The sequence below is a fragment of the Schistocerca nitens genome, chromosome 3 (assembly GCF_023898315.1).
Source record: "Schistocerca nitens isolate TAMUIC-IGC-003100 chromosome 3, iqSchNite1.1, whole genome shotgun sequence".
Classification (NCBI taxonomy): domain Eukaryota; kingdom Metazoa; phylum Arthropoda; class Insecta; order Orthoptera; family Acrididae; genus Schistocerca; species Schistocerca nitens.
The window spans coordinates 693,289,228-693,303,922 of record NC_064616.1 but is presented as its reverse complement, the minus strand read 5'-3'; the positions used below and the strand labels follow the sequence as shown (position 1 = coordinate 693,303,922).

Here is a 14,695-nt window from a genome sequence, read left to right as displayed (position 1 = left end):
CAAAACACACTACAAACCTAGACCTTTCCTTTCTGCAAGCAGTGCCTATGGTCTTTCACTAGGTTCTGTAAAATTTTCTGAAGTTTTGGTATTGGAATGTTCCATTGTGATTTATTACATTGTTTGACTAGTCTTTTTACTTTACATTTGTTGATACAATTGTGGCAAGTGATATTCCCCCGTTCGGCAGGAAGCAAAGAACTACACTACGCACTTCCATCTTTCTTGTCATAGTAGTCCCTGCAAGGTGGACATTCCTGCTTTATTTATTTACTTCTCCATAACCTTTCCATTAACTCTTTCTCTTTTCTATTCTTCACTGGTCAGTTTTTCTTGGTATATTGTGTTGTGCAAAACAGTTTAAGGCACCCATGTTGCTAAAACTATTTTAGGTGTTCCTAAAGGTAATTACACAAATGTAGTGGCACATCAAAGGTTTTTCTCTTGTGGGTTCTTTTCCATGATGAAAATTTCCATCTCAGTCCATAACAGGAGGGTTATTATTTAAAAAATTGTACGCCACTTTCTCTACATGTGGGCTGTGTGGCCTTTTTGATACAATATTTTTGGTGTTCTTCATATTAGAAATAATAATAATAATTTGTCAAGCCACATATTATTCCATCTGGTTGTCACTGGATAACGTTCACATCATACTATTACAGTTACTTGGTAAGGAACTTCTTTAAATTCTAACAAATACTCAAATGGAAATTTTGTTAGGAATGCCATTCATCAGTAAATCACACAACTACAAACTGTCAATCATAGCATGTAGGCTTTCACGGTCGGCGTCTTCAGTAATTAAAACTTCCGGGCTAAGAGGCCGTGGTGAAGTATTTCTACTATTGGACCACGGCCTCTTAGCCCGGAAGTTTTAATTACTCCAAACTGTCAATTATGTTTACAGATTCATTTACCTTTCTTTGTAGTTACAGAATTTATGCTACGAGCTAAATTATGATGGTTTTTACTATTATTTTTAGGTATAGTTTTAGTCTCTATTCAAAAGATTTTTGTTCTAGGTGCTAACTGCTGGGCAAGGTCAAAATCCGGCCCGTCAAGCAGCAATACGTGCTGGATTGTCGTACACAGTTCCAGCATACTCTGTCAATATGGTGTGTGGTTCTGGAATAAGGTAGGTGATGTTTTAAAGGCAGTTCTACCATTCTCTGGCTTACGTTATCTTTTCCTTCATTTCTCCTAATTTGCCATAGGGCTGTTGTTGATGGATACCTGAGTATCAGAAATGGTGATGCACAACTTGCAGTATGTGGTGGACAGGAATCAATGAGCTTAACTCCTCATGTTACTAATATGAGGAAAGGATTAAAGATGGGTGATACATCTTTGCGTGACACCCTATTGTGTGATGGTCTGACTGATGCTTTTTATAATGTACATATGGGAGAAACTGGTAAGTTTCATTTTGGTTGGTGGATGATTGGAGATAATTCTTCTGGGTTCTGGTGCTGACAGTACTGGGAAGAGTTTCTGTGTTGGTTGTAATATTTTCCAACATTAACATGTGAGGCAGTTTGCAATTAACACTCTGTGGGTGACACTTCAAACTATGATGGAAAACTAACTCATATAATTTGCTCATCCTTTGTGACAAGCTTTGACAAAATTGTAGATCAAATTTCTTTTCTTATTCCTTCCGTAGCACTGGGCATCAGCTGTGAAATATTTTGTTATGGAGAATAATGGAAATTCTCTTACTTTTTTCTTCCTCTCTGCTATATTTATTGTTTTTATTTACTATCATTCTGGAAGCAACCATGGCATCATCTCCAGCCACTTTAGCTCTGTGGTCAGTGCAATATACCACGCTGTGGATATCTCACTGTTGTACTCCAACATCCTCTGGTATGGCAATAAAAAGTTGTATAATTACTATAAATTATGGAAGTACCTGAAACTGAAGCTATAGTTGCTCTGAAATGATCACAAATTCATAAAACGTTCAGCACAGCTGAGTGGGAGAAAAACAGTATGAGAACAGTCTTTATTCTTCATGTCACAAAAAAATCCTTTCTTATTTTGTTTGGTGCTGTTATTAGAATTTATTGTGTGAGATTGCATGCTGGAGATGGTGGTGGAGGGTATGAACTGGGAAGACTTCATCTTACCATACCCAAGTATTTGTTGAGCTGATTTTAGTTAAAATATTTTCAAACCCTGTTTTGCATACTGATAGAAAGCCATATAATGAGAATAGTTGGACTGAAGTTACATGAAAGAAATTAAACTGTAGGTACTGACAAAGAAAATCAATGTTTGCTAGGAACAGAAGGTACAGAACTTCAAACAAAAGTAACAGAGGATTAAAATAGTATTTGCAATAGAGAATAAAATACACACAAAGCATAAAAATATTTATTGGAAAAGAAATTCCACAGTTCAGCTATTATGTGTGTTAAGTAATGCTCACATAAATTGTGTGGTGGAATTTCTTTTCCTTATGCAAATAAGTGATAACATGGAGAAGCCTCATTAAAAAAATATTTATTTTCATCTACAAAAAATTGCTTACCCTTTTGCATTTGAAGTTTTACATGCTGTTGTTGTTGTTTTTGTTTTCAGTCCAAAGACTAATTTAAGCTTTCCATATTAGTCTACCTTTGCAAACATCTTCATTTCCAACTACTGTAACCTACACTCATTTGAAACTGATTACTGTATTCATCTCTTGCTCTCCTACACTTTTTGCCCCCCATACTTCCCTCTAATATCATATTGACAGTTCTTTGATGCCTCAGAATATGTCCTGCCTCCTCTCTTATCTCCCCAGTTCAGTACAGTACCTCCTCATTTGTTATGCAATCTATCCATCTAATCTTCAGCATTCATCTGTAGCACCACATTTTAAAAGCTTCCATTCCCTTCCTGTCTGGATTGTTGATCATCCACATTTCACTCATATAAGAGACTGTACTATAGACAAAGAAAACTCAGAAAATGCTTCCTAACCTTTAAATTTATATTTTATGTTAAAAGATTTCTGTTTTTCAGAAACGATTTCCTTGCTGCTGCTGCTGCCCCTGCCAGTCTGCATTATAATATCCTCTATACTTAGGCTATCACCATTTATTTTGCTGCACAAATAACAAAACTCATCTACTACTTTTAGTGTTTTCATTTCCTAATCTGATTCTTTATGTTGGCCTGAAACTGCCAAGAGAGGTGTGCAACCATTATTATTAAAATAATTAACTGGATTTTACAAAAGCTGAGTAGTCACAAACAAACAGGTACTAGTTGTTTTTTAGTGCATTTATTCCAAATGACATGTTTCAGGCTCTGCCCATTTGATTTCCTGGTGTAAAAATATAACAAATAATTAGTTATACATTTTTAAAAAACCAAATGTTAACAAAAAAGTGAAAAATCAAACTGTCAGAACCAGTACATACCATTTCATAGCAAAAATAACTTTGAAAGCTTGTTCCTTACTCATACATTCATGGACTAAAGGGTGTAGCATATAATTTAAACTTGTGAAATGGGAATTTAGGTCATGAGTAGGACTGTGAAAAACCACTACTTCATTGCACTCACACTTGCTATGTAAACCACGTGGTGCAAGAGGGCACCACCTAATGTCATTACCACTGTGCAAACGCCGATATGTTCACTAAAAATTAAAACAGTAACAAATAACAACTAAAAGTACATGCTGGGTGCCTGCACATAGACACATTAAAAACAACTAAAAGTACATGCTGGGTGCCTGCACATAGACACATTTAAACCATTTGGCAGTAGTACAAAGTACACGAAAGCACATTACAAAATTGTTGAAAAAAAATTTTGTCTTGGAAAGGCATGACTTGTCGAAGATTACAAAAGGATTTGTTTAGATTTGCAATTACACTTCTTGACTATTCATCAGACGTAAAATCTTAAGACATTTGTCTCATCCTGTGGTTTATTATTGCAGCTATCCATATGCCAAAATGTTTACTGCCCATTAAAACAGCAAAATACAACAACAAAAATACATTTAGTGCACCTACATGTAAGCACAATAAAAGAAGCATCACTGTAGTACATGGACACAAGATTGTAACTTTCAATATATTAAAATATTTATTTAACTAAAAAGGATAATGTGTCAAAATTACACAGAAAAATTTTTCTTGATTCACTGATTAGAGTATTACAGAAGGAAGGGACTGTACATTTCAACATTTAATTTTTTCTTTTTTGTAGAGATAAGAAGATAACGTGCTCATTACAAAAAGACTTGGTTTGATTTACCATGGCACTTCCTCACTAAACGGCAAATGTGGAAACTGAAGACTTTTCTTCTTGAACCATTGATGAACCTAATTAATGTGGCATTCACTAACCACTGTAGGGAACAAAAAATGGTAAAGGGAAAGGTGGTTGTCTATATACCCAACTTCAGAAAAGTGATTACAGAAGTTGTCATAGTTTTTATGTGCCTCTCTCAACAAATTGTCAAAAACACTAAAAAAACCATTTCCTACTATTACTGATTTGCCCGTTGATTAGCAGTTCCGGAGCCACTTGACTCAATGCATTCAAATTCCTCCAAGATGTCCATATTGTTTCCCTTCCCCTCTGTGTGCAGAATTGTCATGCTACTTTCTAGTTCTGCCAGTGTAGCTGCTGTCTTTTAAATTGGAACCTAACGCACTACTGCTGCTTGCATACCCATGTTCTTTAAACCTCATTTTGTAGTCTCGCCCTGTTTGTCCCACGTAGAAACGTTCACATGATTTGCACTTTAGTTTGTAAACTACCGTGGGTGTGGGTCTTACAAAACTTTTTTTTGCACAGGTTCCAGACTGTGCCTCAACAGCTTACCCAAATTGTTAACCATTTGGAATCCAACCTGAGCATTAAACATTTTGTACAAACTTGCAGTCTTTTGTGAAAATTGTCCAAAAAAACATTAAAGCAATGTGTGTTACTTTTTCTCTATATTCCATTTTGCCTGGGGCAACCTTAGCAAAAACTTTTTCACCTAGCTTCCTAATATTGGCTTCATTGTACCCATCTCAGAGACTGATCTGCACAATTGTCCCGATTTCCTTATTTATCGCATACTTGTTTAAATCAAACTTTGGTAATCTAGGGAACATAGACAGAAAAAGAGACTTTTTTTGGTTTCCAGGATGGCAAGAAACTATTGGGATGATAAAATCTCATGCTGTTGATTTCCAAAAAATACCCAGTTGGACCTCTGAACTAGGTATTTTTTGGATTCCAACAGCATCAGACCTTATCATCCCGATATATTCTTGCCATCCTGAAAACAAAAAAAGTCGTTTCTTCTATGTTCCAAAGGTTATGCCAAATAAGGAAATCAGGACAACTGTACAGATCAGTCTCTCAAATGCATACAATGAAGCCAATATTAGGAAACTTGGTGAAAAAGCTTTTGCTAAGGAATGTAGAGAAAAAGTAAAATACATTGTGTTAATGTTTTTTGGACCATTTTTACAAAAGACCACAAGTTTGTACAAAAAGTTTAATGCTCAGTTTGGATTCCAAATGGTTAACAATTTGGGCAGGTTGTTGGGGCACAGTCTGGAACCTGTGCAAAAAAAGTTTTGTAAGACCCACACCCACGGTAGTTTATAAACTAAAGTGCAAATCATGTGAATGTTTTTACGTGGGACAAACCAGGCGAGTCTTGAAAATGAGGTTTAAAGAACATGAGTATGCAAGCAGTGCGTTAGGCTCCCATTTAAAAGATAGCAGCCATACACTAGCAGAACTAGAAAGTAGCATGACAATTCTGCACACAGAGGGGAAGGGAAACAATTTGGCATCTTGGAGGAATTGGAATACATTGAGTCAAGTGGCTCCAGAACTGCTAATCAACGGGCAAATCAGTAATAGTAGGAAATGGTTTTTTTAGTGTTTTTGACAATTTGTTGTGAAGGCACATAAAAACTATGATAACTTCTGTAATCACTTTTCTGAAGTTGGGTATATAGACAACCACATTTCCCTTTACTATTTTTTTGCCCTGCAGTGTTTGCTTCAGGAAGAAAAGTCTTTGGTTTCCATGTTTGACGTGTAGTCAGGAAGTGCACTGGCAAATCAAACAAGTCCTTTTGTAATTATGATGCATTACCTTTTTAATACAAAAAAGATAAAACATTGAAATATATCCTTTTAAGATAAATAAATATTTTAATGTGTTGAAAGTAAAATCTTGTGCCCACAAACTGCAGTGATGATTCCTTTATTGTGCTTACATGCAGGCACACTACATGTATTGTTGTTGTTATGTTTTACAGTTTCAGTGGGCAATAAACATTTTGGAATATGGATAGCCGCAATAATAAACCACAGAATGAGACAAACGTAGTAAGATTTTATGTCTGATGAATAGTCAAGAAGCGTAATTGCACATTTAAACAAATCCTTTTTTAATCTTTGATAAGTCATGCCTTTCCAAGTCAAATTTTTTTACAATTTGGTAATGTACTTTGTACTACTTCTATGTGTGTTTTAATGTGCTTATGTGCAGGCATATAACATGAACTGTTAGTTGTTATTTATGTGCAAGCACTCTGTAGTAGCAGTTTCTTCTCATGACAAAGGCCTTTGTACAATCTCAGCTTGATTGTGGGTACATGGTGTATGGGCTTGTAAGCCCCTCCTTAAAAAAGAAGTCACTTTTTGAAACTTCATGGCAGATTAAAACTTTGTTTCAGATTGGGACTCAAATCTTCAACCTTTTCATCTCATGAGCATTTACTCCACTTACTGAGCTATCAGCTGACACTCTGCTGCAGAGTGAAAAATTCATTCTGAATTGTCACTTCTTACTCTCCAGGCCCCATCCCTTCTACTTGTACAACACAAATAGGTTCCTAAGTACACTGAGGCACATCGATTGTCTTGGTGTATGGTTGTATTTGCTGGCTGATGATGTGCACATCACTGGTTCAATTCCTGGTTTTGGCAATTCTTTATTGTGTAACATTTGTGATTTCTGGAAGGTTCTGGGACTTAATCATCTATGGAATACTGTAGTTTGCTAAAACAATGTGTGTAAATATAACTAAGAGCACACACTCCTGAGGTTACCAATTCAGCTCTGTCTTCACTTTAATGTGCCCACAAAATGTGCTTTCATTGTGAAATGTTAGTTCTTGTTGACAGCCTTACTCTCATAATGGATATTTGATTCTGTGTTGTACATGACAGTAAACCGACTTAGATTTGACTACACTCCTTATTTTGTGACCCATTGTTAATTTTTCCTTTTAAAAGTTAGATCTCTTTCTTTCTAGCTTTGCATTCTGTCAGTTTATGTATGGCTGCAATATCATATACTGTGGCTTCAGTCCATTGCTCATGTTCAGCATCTGCTAGTCTCTGTGGTTCTCTGAAAATCTTGCACCAAGGCAAATTAATAATGTGATACTTTGCCACAACATGTCACAACTTCTACATGACACTGAAAGAACACTATATACATTGGCGTGCAAAAGTAACTTTCACTTGATGTGTCGCTTCCAAGTAACATAGCTTGATGAAACCTGGACCATACATAGGACGAGAGATCACCAAGGACAGCAGTACGTGCCCTGCAGTGCACTCCCACACAGCCCACAAGGTGGGTAAGGAATTCTTGGGCTAGGACATTCCATCCCTCTACCAGTGCAGTTGACAAGTGCTAGATGGTCGGTATTGCATGTGGACATGCTGCAATACATCTCCAATGCATTTTACTTGTGTTCCGTGGGATTTAAGTTGGGGGAAACTGACAGGCAAAGCCATTTCCTGAATATCTTCTTGTCCCAAGAGCTCCTTCACCTATGCTGTTCGATGGAGTTGCACATTCTCGCCCATGAAAATGAAGACAGGGCAGAATGCACACCTGAAAAGACACACTTGAGGAAGGAGTGCAATGTCACAGTAATACTGAACAGTGAGTGTACTGTGTCCAAAGATTTTTGAGATCAGTACACCAATACAACATTGTGTGTCCTTGTACCATAACACATGGCTCATCAAAACAATCGTGTACGACAATGCTGGATGTACTGTCATATTGCTACAGGCGGAAACTGCTCTCAGCTACATTGACGAACGTGATTGTTCTGGTGGTCCAGCTGTTAAGCTGTGGGGAGGCATTATGTTGCATGGAAATACTGACCTCCAAATCTTTGAGCATGGTACAATCACTGGTCTGTGTTGTTGCGACACTGTGCTCCTTCCCAGCGTGCATCTTTTCCAGGGTGCATGTGGCCATAACTTCAGCAAAGATGGAAGTGCTCTTGTATCAAGAGGGTATTTGGCAAATGGACTGACCTGCCCATTCTCCCAACCTGAATCTCGTTAAGAATTTGTAGGATGTGTTTGAGAGACATACTGCAGCACATCCACATGCATCAATCATTGTCCAGCAGTTATCAGGAGGAGTGGAACACACTACTACATGAACTCCTTACCAACCTCATGGCCAGAATGGGAGCATGTTGCAGAGCATGCATTACCATCAGTGGTGGTCACACATGCAATTATTGTCTTCTAATAAAAGTGTAATTTCTATTCCTCTCTTTAGTTACTTACATGTTCCATAGATTATTTAAATGATTCTTTTATCGGAATGATGATGTTTTCTTAACTGGTTACCAGTTTGTAAGTAGAAATTCATCTTACTGAAGGAGTTGCCCAAGAGAAATGATTGTAGTTGGATTAAAACTTGCTTTGTTAGCTGTCAGAGGTTCTATGTATTGGGCAAATAATCAATAATTTTTGTTGCTGTGTACTGAACTCCTTTCTGAGCCACTTATAGCTTCAGTAATGGGTAACATTGTAGGTATGGAAATCACTGTTCTTCTCAAATTGTGATTGATTAATTATGATGAATTTCATTAGTGAATATATGTATTGTGACCGCGTAGTTAAAATGCTTAGCTCCATGATGAGGTACCTCCCTGATGTGCGTGGATGAACACCACTCATTATTCTTACTTCTTGCTTTTGTGCAGTCAGTACTTGCTTTCCAAGTGATGAGTACCCCAGAAAATTATTCCAGACATCATTGAGTGGAAAAAATTTACAATATGTCTGGAAAATAATTTGTTTGTTTCTAAGGTTAGCAGTTATACAAAGAGCAAAAGTAGCTTTACTTGTTGTGTGTGTGTGTGTGTGTGTGTGTGTGTGTGTGTGTGTGTGTGTGTGTGTGTGTGTGTGTGTGTGTGTGTGTTCAATATTTAGGGAGAGTCCATTTTCTGATAACCACTTTATAATTCTTTGGAAACAGTATTCATGATCTCGTGCTGCTTTCTTTGTGGTAGGATTTATAGCACTAAGATCGTCTGCAAAAAGTACCAATTCTGCTTGTTGAATGTTAAGTGTAAGGTCATTAACACATCAGGAAAAGCAGGTCCAAAATTGAACCATGTGGAACTCTGTAGTTTCTCCTCGGCCACTGAAACTTTCTACCCTATCAGCATGGTTTGAATTATTCAGCACAACTTTTTGCATTCTGTTTGTGAAGTATGATTCAGATCAGCTGTGCATAAACCTTGAGTTTTTCTGAGAGATTAACGTATTCTACACAATCAAATGACTTGGAGAGATTGCAAAAAATACCCATTGGTGTTCCCCCCCCCCCCCCCCTGTTCAATTGGCGAATGTATAAATAGAATACTCAGTCAGGCAACCATTGTGGAATCCAAAGTGTGATATGCTAAGTAAATTGTTTCTACTTCAGTGTGAGACCACTCTTGAGTACATTACTACTCTATTGAATATTTTGGAAAGTGATGTCAATAAGGAAACTGCATGATAATTGTTTAGGTCTGTCTTGTCACCTTTCTTTTGAAGAGGTGCAATAGCATATTTTGACTTGCCTGGAAAAAATTCCCTGTTCCAGGGATGCATTAAATATATCACTAAGGACCTTATTTATTATTAAGTTATAACAACTTTTCAGACTTCTGTTTGAAATCCTATCAACACCACATGAGCATTTGTTTCTAGAACTTTTATAATTCTTATTTATGGATTCTTCCGTCAGTTCTTCATGAAATACTTCCATATTTAAGGTTAATTAATAAATACATTAAACTGTTTTTGTTGTAATGTATTGGAACAAAAATGGTTTACATGTTTTATAATTCTATAAATTTCAGTGAAGAAAGTTGGTGCTACTTCTAGTTTCTTAAAGTTTTGTGGAATGAAATTTTAATGTATTCTCTTGCTTCTACAATTGAACCATTTAATCCTATTTTTGCTGCTACAATTAGAAAGCAGTTGTTGAAAGTATGAGCTCTGTTACTTGGCAGTGACACATCATATGAAAATTACTTTGATCCTTAAGCTTTCTGCAGTAGTGTTTTTCTTTTTGCAGGTCACATTCACTAAAACTTCAACATCACTATTCTTGTGTACATACATTAGTATAAAAAATTGTTCTTTGCAGTACCATTGTACATTTGGAGTTCTTTGTCATTACCATTAACTACTACTATTAAAACACGACTGGATTTTTTTGAAAACAAGTTCAGCTTGAGTATGAAAACAGTATTCCTTGTCACAAAAATTGTCTATTAAAACCTTTTGTAAACACCTACTGACACTCAGTGTTTCAGGAAATCTTTTGATTTTTTAAAAAATTGACTGCTATATTTTAACAAAAAAGGTGATTTTATATCACTCCATAATCACAGATGCTCCATGCGATGACTAAAACAGCTCATAGCCATAGCTGGTTTGTTCCTCATTATTGAAACTTTAATCAGACAAATTGTATTGCTGTTTTATTTCAACTGAAAATGTCATAAAGGCAATAAAATAAAGAAACATTAATATTTACACACGATAGGAAGTTGTAGAATGTATCAAGGTGCCAAACCTTTGTTTCACAGTCCTGTGTTGCCTATTTTTTGTGCACAGGAAACTATACATCCAGACAACAAAACTTCTATGAACAGAAAATTTTGCAAATGGTGCCCCACTGGGAGAAATATGTGAGGGAACTTATGTTGAAACCTAGCTAAGTGGAACTTAGTATGTGTAGATATTTGTCTGTTGTCCAATGCATTAATTATCTTGTGAAATAATTTGTGTGTGTTACTTTTCATTCCAGCCTCATAGCTCTATAAATGTGGTTTTGAAGGACATACTCCGTTTCCTTATGACTTTTGCCATCCAAATATTTTTCTATACACATAGTGTTTACTGTTTTGAAAGGAAGATGGAGCTGAACTGAAGAATAAAAATAGACAAGTGGTGAGATCAGTAGTTTTTAATTCATTTCAGTTACGTGTGACAGAAACTGTTTTAAATTAGCGAAGTTTTAGTCATCGACTCCAATGGACAACTGGTGTGGTTACAATCACTAAGAAATCTGAAAACTATGGGCATTGAGATACTCACCATCATAGCTACAGATTATGGAGAATATCCTAAGTATGTCTCCTCAAGTTCTAAAAGACTTGTGTGATTTTTGTTTTATTATGGAGTGTAGGTAACAAGGCAGTTGTACCTGAAAGTGATCAACTCAATGCAGGTACATTTGGCAGGTATCTGGAGTTGTTAGAATCAGTTCCATTTTTAGTCTCAGTGAGCTGTCAGTTGCCACCTGGTAGTGATTCCTCGTCTTAAGCATATGGTAGCTTGTCTGCTCTGCAGTTACCTGTCATTCATAGTACTGCTCATGTTGAGTTGAGCCTAGTTTCACAAATTATCCATTGGCAGTGAAGCCATTGCAGATTCATACAAATGATGCAGATCAAATGACACTTCTTAAGCAGCAGTAAAGACTTTTGTTGCTATTTTTGAGGCCACCTATAGTTTTCCCAGATACAGAAGAATGTAGAAAGAATTATACTGTACTAGAGAGCAGCGAAAGTGGCAGCTCAGAGAAGTAGATGAGTTCTCCCACCCTTTGTCCTTCCTCAGTTTGTAAGTGTCAGCAAAACACCCCTGGCCTGTTCGGCTTAGTCTGTGACTCTAAGCTCACATTGTTGCCATAGTGTAATTTCTCTCAATGATGCTGTCCAAGTAACATCAGAAGACACAGTGCTGTTGGTACAGCTTTGCAACTTTGTTGCTGTCAATCATTCATTTATGTATGATAATGGTCTAGGCCAAAGCAATGAATTAAAATTTTTACCAGCACTGGTACAAATTTTAATTCATTGCTTTGACCTACATCATAATAGCAGGTAAAATTGAGACTCTGTATATCACAGGAATACCAAAAAGAAACAGCCACGGAGTTCAACAGCATCCACTATGGATAAATTCGTTTATATGATTAATATTCACTTATGTGTTCAGTATGGAAGTCCTGCATGTTTGCAAAGAGAGCAGAGTTTTTCCATGATGTGGTATTGCTGTTTTTGTTTTCAAGTTAAGATGACTGAATTCCAAGACACACAGAACCAAGTAAAAGGACTTCCATACAAGGTATATGTTTTTCTTTGTGACCTTAAAGAAAATGCAAGAAGGTGAAATTTTATTGGTGCTGCAGGTTGCAACAACGAAGGTGTGTGTGGTGCTTCTCTACAAACCGTACAGAGAGTATTTGCGAAAGCCTGTGCATTGGCTGTGGCCAAGAAGTGAATTTTCAGTCTCCGAGGAAAGATATTGTGAAAGAACTGTCACTGGTTTGGATAATTTCCAAACAGAGGTTTTCATTGTACTGTATTGAAATTTTATGACCGTGGCACATATCCTACTATGCAAAGGATTACAGATGTTTTACACAACAAGATTGCTTTCACAGGGTACTGACATCCGGTTGGAACAATTCCAAAACCTCTGGGATTCAGGTACAGAAAATTGGAAGATACACACTGATGATGAGAGATTTTGTGTGTGTGTGGGGGGGGGGGGGCAGCTTTTCTGAGAAATATCCACAACATCAGAAAAGAAAATCCTCACTCTATTATTCATCTCAATGAGATCTGGCTCGGGCAGAATGACGCAAGGAAGCACATCTGGCAGGATTCAATTGCAGTGGCAGTTTTTAATTGCCAGCTGGCAAAGGAAACAGACTTATTGTCTGTCATGCAGGATCTTCTGACTATGGCTTTATCAGAAGTCTGAAGCTGTTATTTACATCGCGCAAATTCAGCATTGTATTTAAAAATTGATTGTTAGATTTATTATGTGGATTACAAGGGGGTTGTGTGATAGTCATATAAAGAAAAAATGAGAAATTTCCTAATTCAAATATGAAGAAGGAAGAAATTGCATAGTGGCGGGAAGACAAAAGCATTTCAATTTTAGGCCGCTATATGGAAAAGGGGAAAAGGAAATATTGGGGGAAGTCAGGTTCCACAAGCACCCTTCACAATCGATTTGAATTCAACAGCTAAGCAGCAGAAATGAGCCATGAGGTTATGAGGCTGCCTCCTTATCACTGCCATTACAACCAGATAGAGGCTGTAGGGGTGCTTTGAAATGAAAGGTCACATCTGTAAATTGTGCATTGAGACTGAAATAAAAATGTGCAGACTACTTGAGGAAGCCATTGATGACATCACAGTGGAAGGCAGGTGCCATGCTGTAAATCTGCAAGAAAATAACTTTTTGAAAGAACACATCCAAGTAAAGTTTGCTGAAAGCATCATTGCTACAAATGACTCCTCTGAGTGACTTTTCAGAAAAGGGCAATTAAACAGCAATAAATTGCACTAAATGTTATATTTCCTGTTCCTTTCCATCCCCAAAGCTATAATCACCATTCACTCTCTCCAATCCCTTCCCTGTCATCTTCCCTTTCCTCTCCACCACCAAAAATATATCAGTATGAAGCAAAACAGCTGCCGGACAAACACTGAGGTGGTAGAAGTTATGGGATACCTCCTGATATTGTGTTGGACCTCAATTTGCCCAGTGCAGTGCAGCAACTCGACATGGTCTCAACAAGTTTTTGGAAGTCCCCTGCAGAGATATTGAACCATGTTAAATCTATAGTCATCCGTGATTGCAAGTGTTGCCAGTGCAGGATTTTGTGCATGGACTGACCTGATGGTTATGTCCCATAAATTTTCTGTGGGATTCATTCAGGCAGTATGGCTGACCAAATAGATCATCCAGAATATTCTCCAAACCAATTGCAAACAACTGTGGCCCAATGACATGTTGCATTGTCATCCATAAAAGTTGCAGCCTTGTTAGGGAACATGTAGTCCATGAATGGGGGCAAATGGTCTTCAAGCAGCCAAACATAACCATTTCCAGTCAGTGATCGGTTCTGTTGGGCCAGAGGACCCAGTCCATTCCTTGTAAACACAGCCCACACTATTGTGGAGCCACCACCAGCTCGCACAGTGCCTCATTGACAGCTTGGCTCCATGTCTTTGTGAGATCAATGCAACACTTGAATGCTACCATCAGCTCATACCAACTGAAATCAGGACCTACCTGACCAGGCCACGCTTTTCCAGTCATCTAGGGTCGAACAGATACAGCCACGAGTCCAAGAGAGGTGCTGCAGGTATTGTCATGCTGTTAGCAAAGGCAGTTGCATCAGTCATGTGCTGCCTTGGCCCATTAACACCACATTTTGCAGCACAGTCCGAACGGATACATTCGTCGTACGTCCCACATTGATTTCTGCAGTATCATGCAGTGTTTCTTGTCTGTTAGCACTGAGAACTCTATGCAAATTCCCTGCTCTCGGTCGTGAAGTGAAGGCCATCAGCCACTGCATTGTCCATGGAAAGAGGTAATC

The 14,695-nt window shown here is 37.5% G+C and overlaps 1 protein-coding gene across 1 annotated transcript in view; it reads left to right on the top strand.

The window, feature by feature from the left end:
- The window catches only part of LOC126248659 (acetyl-CoA acetyltransferase, cytosolic-like), a 66,908-nt gene that overhangs the window by 11,942 nt on the left and 40,271 nt on the right, over positions 1-14,695 (top strand). Inside the window, exons 3-4 of the mRNA XM_049949845.1 lie at positions 1,026-1,138; positions 1,218-1,417. Coding sequence (XP_049805802.1) covers positions 1,026-1,138; positions 1,218-1,417 — 313 coding nt within the window. The remainder of the gene's footprint in view (positions 1-1,025; positions 1,139-1,217; positions 1,418-14,695) is intronic.